The sequence below is a fragment of the Anopheles bellator genome, chromosome 2, assembly GCF_943735745.2.
Source record: "Anopheles bellator chromosome 2, idAnoBellAS_SP24_06.2, whole genome shotgun sequence".
NCBI lineage: Eukaryota > Metazoa > Arthropoda > Insecta > Diptera > Culicidae > Anopheles > Anopheles bellator.
This window is the reverse complement of record NC_071286.1, coordinates 35,382,711-35,391,855: the sequence shown is the minus strand read 5'-3', so window position 1 is coordinate 35,391,855 and position 9,145 is coordinate 35,382,711. Positions and strand designations below refer to the sequence as shown.

The following is a 9,145-nucleotide window of genomic DNA, read 5'->3' as shown; positions in this document are numbered from 1 at the left end:
TTTCCAGCAGTGGCAAGAATGGTGGAAAAACTAACAGGGAAAACTAACATCGTTCACACCTTCCTGCTTTGACTGGGTCCCGATCTCGTAGCGTTTGCTCGCCCCAATGTGGCCAACGACGGCGACGACGGCGACGGTGCCGTCGCCAAACCCGAGGCTGGCGAGGATTTGTCTGCGATGTTCGCTTGCAGGCACGCTCGAAGAAAATGACATGTTGAACACATTGTGTCCCTTTGTGGGCCCCACTGATCCAGGTTGCTCTCGGACCCGGTGCCTTTCGAGTGCTTATTTTGACGACGAAATACCCGTTGGCCCGTCGGAAGAACGCCAACCGCCAGCAACGACAGCGCCAGGAAACGGAAACGCGCACTCCATATGCCGCGGCGCTCTTTGGAAGCAGCCTCAGCCGGGAACGTGGGCCCGAACGCACTCTTCGTGTCAGATGATGGCTTTCTGCTTGAAGGGCTGCCAGTCGATGATGATACGTACACGAACGGCAAACCCGAAAGGACGAGCTACATTCGTATGTTGCTGGGGAATCGTGTTGCATGGCGTACTTAACAGGGGTTGGAAGTACTGGAACGGTAGAGCTCGTGGCCGCGTTACCACTCGGATGAACCGGCGGCTGTTTAACGATGTCTAGAGGATGAATTGATTTGACCAACGGAACGTTCACCAAGGAACGGAACATGGAAATGAACTTAGTACGGAAGGCCGTGATCTACGGAGGAATGTCGCCAGAAAAATAACAATGGTGTTCATTACGGTATCCTTCGCAGGATTACAATTATATGGTATCTACAAAAAATGTTTTTGGATCTTTCGCTCATTTTTAACTCATTTTAGGTGAACTTTGAGGGCGCATGTTAACTTTAACACCAAAATGCTGAACTTTAACAACAAAATGCTGCTGAATAAAAACTTAAAACAAAAACAAAATAGATGAGACTGAAGAAATAAAAAAAAAAGAAATTATTTTATTTAATATTATTGGACCGGGAAGAGCCGCATTGAGAGAATAAAGAAGTATGAAGTAATTACACAAAAAATAGTCTGTACACGAAATATTCTTTCAAAATAGAGAAGTATGAACTAATGTTTGTTTAGTTTCTGCAATTATTTATTTGGGATGAAATATTTTTGTGTTTATTAGAATGATAGTAATTTGTCAACTTTAAATTTAATTAGGCTTCAAGTTTTAAGGTGCTCAACTGGTGTTTTTCTTTTTTGTCTTTTTGTGTCTCTGTTTCGTAGCGTCAAATCTTAGATGCCGTAAGAGCCGTCATTTTCCAACTGAGGGCTGTGTTTTTAATAACAAGATACCATTTCAAAATACATTGAAAAGATTTCTTGCTCATGTTTAACGTTACGAATTTTAATCAAGTTTGTTTTCAATGTTGATTGTTCCATGAGAGTAGAATTTTTGGGGTTTATCGATAGAAATCATTTTCGTGTAAAAATCAAAATCAGGCGATCAGACAATGTAAGACTCATTGGTTACCTACCATTTGCGGTCATTTTTCTGTTACCAGGGGAATCTAGAGTTTGCGGCATCTTTTGAGAGCCAACAGGCATCTCGTTTAAGAGCAATCAGACCCCTTGGAAATATTATAGTTAAATTATATATTGTTCTTTCGAAGTGCATTTTTCTGATTTAATTCTAAGTTTTGATTATTTTAAAACAACACAATAGATGCGACAATAATTTGGATCAAGCTAATCAAAAATGACGTGAGGATCAATCTAACAAAACCCCTCGCGCTCGTTGGAGAGTCCTCGTTGCCTTGGCAGTCACTGGTATGGAATTTAATGCCTTACGGGGCATCAAAATGACTCAAATGGTTTGCTTAATTTATGTGTCATCAAATAGTTGTGTAATTTGTGTAAAAGTTGTGTATTTTATTACTAAATTCATTATTTCCCACAAGCCGCTTCAATTTGATTGGTTGAAATATTATGATTGAATTTTTCACACGAAAGTCAACAAATCGATCTTGAACTCCACGGTCACGGATTGCTTCGCAACTGTAACCTTTGCCAAACAGGTTACCACTTACATTGTCTACACGAAACAACGTTTTATCATGCTCAAGGGGGCATTTTTCCAAAGAAGTTTAGTTTAGCAGGTCGTTTTATGGCGCTACAAAGTAAGGTTCTCTGTGACGACGTGCATGTAAGTAGAAACACGTAAGATGACAACCTTTAAAACATTTTCCAACACCAACATCCTCATACAATGTTAAAACTGTAAAGACTTTAGCAAGTATTTTTAGCTTAAATGAAAGCGCCACAAACAGCTTTTGGTGGAACGACGTGCCTATCAACTTTCGGAACACTGCCAAAGCTTCTGGTCCCGGTTTTCCACAGCGATGTTTCGTTGTCAGACTCAGATGGCGCTCCGGCACAGATCTGCGCATCTTGTGCTTTTATTGTGTGCGATTTGTCGCCAAACATTTGCTCCTTTCGCAAGTTTCGCCATCAATGAACGGTTAGCTTTTCCGGAAATTTTGCACAACGCGTGTGTCGTTGGGAAGCAAGAATTTTGAATAATCTGTTAGGCATGTGGTTCATGTTGTGCGGAAACATTTCACCCGAGATAATGCACTTGAACGACTTGAAAGGCGAGGATGGACCCGAAGCCAAAGCATACACCTGACCAACCTTCAACAAATGACCTACACAAAGCGCGATCGCTCTTGGTCTACGCCTGTCATCACGGATTCAAACACTGAACACGATCCGATTTTTTTTTTACAAAAACACCATTACTTTGACTTTTTATTGACTCATCGGAGCGTTATTGCACGCTCCTGGTACACTGCTGGAGCTTGTTTTCGTTGCGAAGTTTAGACTTCTGACCACAAAAAACAATAAAAAAACAAGCAGTTTTATCAACACACGTCCCTCGTTAGGCTACATCCGCCGTCGGCTCAGCATTCGGCGGCGTCTGCGGCCGCGTATAGTATAGGCCGATCGGCCGACCGGTTCATCGCCTTCCACGCTTAAACTATGACGTCGTATGTACACACTCAACCTAAACGTCGATGATTTTACCCGTCCTGTACACGTCCTGTTTCGTAACTTTGCCGGGTTTGCTAGGGTTGATAAGGAGGAGTTCGATAACGTGTTGCAGTTCGGATTAAGTCTCGCGGCCGAGGGTCTCGCCTCTCGGTCGAATTGGTCTAGGTTTGGTAGCAGTAACAATTACACTCCGTAGTGGATGTTATGGATTCGTCCCGTTCGCGATCCGACCATCGGTACACCTGGTGCTATTTACAATCGCCTGAAGCCTGCCGCAGGGCCGATTCGCAATTTACACTAGAAGACGGATATGTACAAATTGGCTAGACTGACAGGTATCGGGTTCGCAACGGGCCGGTTTCGCCTTTAGCATGGGGAGTGATGCATGCTGCGGAGAATGATCGATCCTTGGACCGGTCGGCTAATGATAGGCTTTGTTTTTGGGTTGATATGACGTTATAGTCTTGTCTGGTTTTCAGATGCCAATTTCATTCCGCTACATGATACACATTTCAATACATAGGAAGTGCGGGCCCTCTGACTGACACGGCCATTTCGGTTCGTTCTGCTTGCGTCGTCGACACTGCTCTAGGATATGTGTACTCTATAGTTTTGGGGGAAAATATTCCTGCACTAACGATTTTCTTCGGCTGCGTTGCGGTGATAATACGTTCTACTCACTCCTTCTGGCTGATGACGAAACGAACGTGAAATCGTACGAGGTACGAAAGTAGTTTGAAATGTCGGGATATGGGAGTGATATGGCCGTTTGTCGTGTTGTGATATTTTCTTGTATACGCTTTGAACCAAACCAAATTCCCTCTTTAAAAGGTGGACAGGAACTTATAACAATATTTTAAAACTATCCAAACCATTCACCGAATGCTCTACTTTATCGTTGTATGCTTGGTACGGGAGCCGATAGAATTTCCTAAAACTTCCACAACCAATTCGTGCATGATGTTCGTCGTGTGGCGAATCCGTTTAAGTAAAATCTCAATGTGAAATGAGCGAAAATGGGTAAAACTGAACCGCAGCACTACGCTGCAATATGCTTTAGCGTCCCCACCGGAGGGACTTCACTTCACCGGCGTAAGTGTAATAGGTTTGTCTTGTTTGCTTAATGGAAGACTGTCTCGTTATTTTTCTCTCCGATTCGTTTCCGGTTGTTACTTGCAGGGTTGGGTCGATCGGTTCGTACGCAAACTTCGGCTTCCTGGCTTCATGGGGAACCTGTACTGGCTGGTCGCGCGTGCAACTTAGGCTCGGTTACTACTTAAACTCAAGCGCCACGAACGAACGTGGCAAATCAATAAAAAAAACCCGGCACTTTATGCCCGTTTAACCGAAAGTCTCGTTATAAGGATGCAGCTCAATCCCGAACGCTGGCCACTGTTGGGGAGCAACCACCCGGGTAGCTGAACCGATAACGAATCCTGCGGAGCCTTCATGGCCCACGCCTGTAGGACGAGGCAACGGGGACAACAATGGGCAACAATCGCCTCGCAACGCAAATCGGGCTCCGGACTTAGCACCCTGCTCCTAAACACACTCTGTCTCTCTCTACACGCAGCTCTCGGGGCCGGGCAGCGTGTCGGTGATGATGTGCTGTCGGTTTCGGTTTTTCGTCAGCGTCGACGTCCCCAGGCCGGGATGTGAGTGGGACGAGGATGGCGACGGTGCACTGCTGAAGTCGAGCAGATCCGTCACAAACTCGGAGCCCGAGTAGCGGTACTCGGGGTTCACGGCTTGACCCGTGTTTGTTGTGCGGCCAACGACCGCTGGTTGAGTGCCCGGTCCGCCGGAGGCCGATTTACTACTGTTGGGGTGGTGAGCCGCCCGGTAGTCCACGTCCGGCTGCAGGTGGAAGTCGGCGGTCCCCAGCGCCGCCGGCAACCGATAGCCTCCGCCGGGGAGCTCGCTCGGGGAGCTCTTGTACGCGTACGGGTCGACCAGGGGCGGCGGGTTGTGGTTGTACTGGAGTGTGTGTTGGTACGCGCCGACGGCAGTTGTCACCGCCGCCGTCGCCGCCGCCGTCGGGGCCGTGTCGGGCTTCTCGTAGTCGAGCAGCTCCGTGGAGTATTTGCTGGGGCCGGTCAGCTGTTGCTGCTGTTGCTGCTGCAGTAAGCTGTAGCTGTTGGCCGTGCTGTCTGCGGTCCGCTTCAGGGTGCTCTGCCGACTGGAAGGTGTTGATTTCTGTTGATCATACCCAGCACCGGTGCCCGTAGTGGTGGCCGCGTAGACCGGGCCGTCCGGTGGCCGCATACCGACCGGCGAGCCCGTCCGGCCGCCCATATCCTTGATCGAGGGAACGCTGGCGGAGCCTTGGGTTTTCTGCGCATTCAGGATGTCCGGCTGCTTTTCGACGCCCTGCTTGAGCGTGTAGGCGACGACGTACTTCTGCTGGCCCATGCCCATCTCGAGCGGTGTCGTCACGGTGATGTCCATTCCTGCAAAGACACCCAAAGAACCGAGGGCAATGTAGCCGGCCAGCGGGCTCAGAAGTGGGCAGTGGGCTTACCGATGTGTTTCTCCTTGCCGTCGCAAAGCCCCGTGCCGTGGCCGTCCCGTTTCCGCCGGATGGCCAGTACGACGACCAGCAGCACTGCGATGCCGATGGTGAACAGGGCGCCCGTCAGAAGCGCAGCGAACGGGAGGATCGCAAATCCTTCGGACCCGTCTTCGGATGGAGAGAATAAAGTGGACCGAAACGGGGTTTAAGTTTTAGTGTTTGAGTGTCTCGGAATGCAGGAGTAAGCGGGTTTTGTTTTTCGAGTATCACCTTCAGCCACCTCAACACTACACCTGGCGTTTGGCTGGGCCGTGGGAACTATGGGATGGATGCGATTTGACGGAAGTAGCGTCACACAAGGTGTCTAAACATGCCCTATCATAAGCCCTACATAAGAAACTTTCGCCTCACCAGCACAATGAATTAAGGAAGGTACAAACTTCGGTTCGAAAAGAATTTTTTCGCCTCAAAGCCACGACTCGACACTAGACCATGGCGGAATTTATGTTTGGCCAACGCAGGCATCCAGGGTCCTTGCACGATTTCCGTAGCGAATTTACAGCAGCCTACCATTAAAACTTGCGGCCTTCATAGAAAATCTGCAAACTCCGTTAGAGAGAATAGGCAAAAAGGACATCCTAAAGACATTCGAGCGCGAGCCAAGAACTATCAGAAGGCTACTGAAAACTCTCGCCGACGTAATGTTTTCATGTTCAAGGACTGCAACTACTCGTCTTTCTATGTTCACAGCATCGCTTGAATGGAGCCGACTAGACCTGTCCAATCCGGTACTTGGCTCCGGTACGGCTATATCTAAGCGATGCCGCGTTCAGCGTCCACAGCCCGGTTTTGCTGGGTCCAAGTGCCACTCTGGATGCTCGAGATCGCGAGTTTGCCTACGTCCCGACGCAGTAAGTCTAGAACGCGGCTCGGTGAGTCTCGTTTTTGTTGAGATTCAAGGTAGTTTGCCGCTTAGCGGATTGTAGTTACATTTCTGAATGGAATAAATGGACAAGGCCTTGGAGCAGGACACAGCACACTGCTCAGCATCCTCCTTAACGCTTCGGTTGGTTTTGTTATCGGGAACCCTTCACTGACGACTGCAAGAGGGTTATTTTCTGCTTACTTTTATACTCATTGTATCTCGTTTCAACTAAGGCGTACCACTTCATAAGATTGGCAAATGAGTTAAAAGTAGCAACATGCTCGATAATCGTCAATGAACTGTACCAAGTCGCTCCATTTTTCTGCTCTTGTTTCTCCTTAATAGAAAGCAAAAGATCAATTTCATGTAAGAATCCTAACGTCGCTGGGTAAACTTGATGTGAAATGTTAAGTGACTTAATGTGAAATGTAACTTGCAACGGCGAATAGTCTTCGGCGACTGACATGTTGACGCCAAACGCTAAATCTTATGGATTTTCAAGGATAGGATAGGATCTTATGGATGAGATTTTGAATTAATTCTTGCGATTTTACCATAGATAGCAATATTAACTTATTGTAACTTTTTTTTTTTAAAGAAATATGGGTTTGACTACTGTTTACTGTTTACTACTGATCGTATTTTAATGCATGTTTGTGGTGAACATGCTCTTAGTCAGAGAATGTGTCGGATGTGGTTTGCGCGGTTTTAATGTGGTAATTTTGGCTTGCAAGACCAAGAGCGACCAGGACAGTCAAAAAGGTTGATGATGAAGAATTGACAGTATTACTCGATCGGGTTGCATATCAGACGCAAAAAGAATTTGCCAAAATGTTAGGATTTGACCACACGACAGTTTCCCTTCGACTGAGTGACATGGGAATGATTAAATGGAATATGTCTTATTGGGTTCCACATTAATTGAGAAAAAGAACCATTGAAAGAAAGAAAACCATTTGCGTATTTCTGCTTGCACGGCAGAAAAGAAAGGGGTTTTAAATTGTCCATGGTGATGAAAAGGGGAGTTATGGATCCTGGATACAGCTTGGAGAACCATGTCCATCGAAACCAAAGCGAAATATTCACTGTGCAAAGGTTATGCTGTGCATATAGTGGGATATGGAAGGTGAAGCATGAGCTTTAAAAACGTAACGAAATTATTGATGAACAATCCCATCGACAACAATTGATGCATTTGAAGCAAGCTTTGGCCATAAAAAGCTTTATAGCGTTCAATAGCGTCCAGTTCTTATGAACGTATTGAAAAATGGATCTCCTACTGGGTCATTTTTAAATATGAGGAGTTCTATCGAAATGAAACCCGTAAATTTCCTGCAAGATGGGAGAAAGTACGGTAGCTAACAACGGACAATGCTTTCCTTAAAGTAGTCATAGCTTTTGTTGTTGTAGTTACAATCGCCGAATATAAACCCCATGAATTAATTCAAAGTCCTAACATTTTCATAGCTCAAAATCCAGAAGCAGAATCGCGCAATATTGAAAAATAGAAGATGAAGTGTAACCGATCGGGATAGTCGCACAACACTGACCCGAGGCCGGATGGACAAAAAGAAAGCTCGAAATAATTACTTTTTATCAAACTCCGCACGGTGGCCACGCTGCTCCGGAGCACTATCGCTCCATTATGCAGTTGCCGCGGTTCTCTCGAATGACAGCGAAAGGTGGCGAAGATGCTCTCTGGTGCTGCACCGAGCCGGCACCGGAAATGCATAAAACATTCGACACCTTCCACTGCATTCGTCCCATGCATTGTCGGGTGCGCGAAGGACGAACCGAACAGTCGTTTGTCGCTAAGCAGACGTTAAATCCGTGCCCCGTGGCACGTTACTTACTTCAATGACCCACGCCCCATATCTTCAGACGTCAGACGGGGTTGCGAAAGAAAGACATGATAAATTCCCCGTTTAGCACTTTGCCTTCGCCGGCGTGTATGTGCGTTTCTACCGGATCTTCCACGCCAAAAGACGTCCCATTTTGCTGATGACCGATGCGCACCCGACTCATCGGCTCGGCGGAACGGGAAAGTGCACAAACAAACTAATAACTTAGCAGCCCCCCTCGGGGGGGAATGCGTTTTTGCTGCAATCGGTGTCGGTGTGCCTGTGTGAAAGGATTCGTTTTTCTTCGTCGCTCCGAAGCGCACAAATCCGGAACTGGTCCGGCTCTCTCTGAGGACGAAACCCTCGATGCTTCTTTGTTTCAGAAACCCATCCGGCGGTTCTGATACGGCTGCAAATTTCTGGCAAATGACGGCGACGAACAACCGACCGACCGACCAACCGACGGACCTCTCTAACAGGGCCCAGGACCCGCCAGGACCTCCTGGTGCGCTCCCGGATAAGCGGTCACCTTTTTTTGTTTTCGCTCTTCTGACGACGAACCCGACGATCGTCGCCGTTCGCCTTTCACCGGGCTTAATCCACCGGCCCACTTCCGGCGGTGCGGGGCTGCGGCCATTGGCGGAAGTCGGGGGGGTGACCGCGGAAAAACGGAAAGGAAGAATCCGGAACCACCCGCGGGAAAGCGGGACCGTGCCCAGCTTTCGTCGACCGAAGGAGCACTCAGCGAAATGAAACAAAAACTCCATCTACTCCGTCTCGCTCTCTCGCGCTCTCTCTCTGCCTGTGCCGTCCGTTTCCGTGACGGATGGACGAACCCCACAGTCC

At 47.6% G+C, this 9,145-nt stretch overlaps 1 protein-coding gene across 1 annotated transcript in view; it reads right to left on the bottom strand.

Annotated features, from left to right (window-relative positions):
* Positions 1-4,584: 4,584 nt before the first annotated feature.
* The window catches only part of LOC131207448 (uncharacterized), a 92,031-nt gene continuing 87,470 nt past the window's right edge, over positions 4,585-9,145 (bottom strand). The window contains 2 exon segments of the mRNA XM_058200061.1: positions 4,585-5,471; positions 5,543-5,701. Coding sequence (XP_058056044.1) covers positions 4,585-5,471; positions 5,543-5,701 — 1,046 coding nt within the window.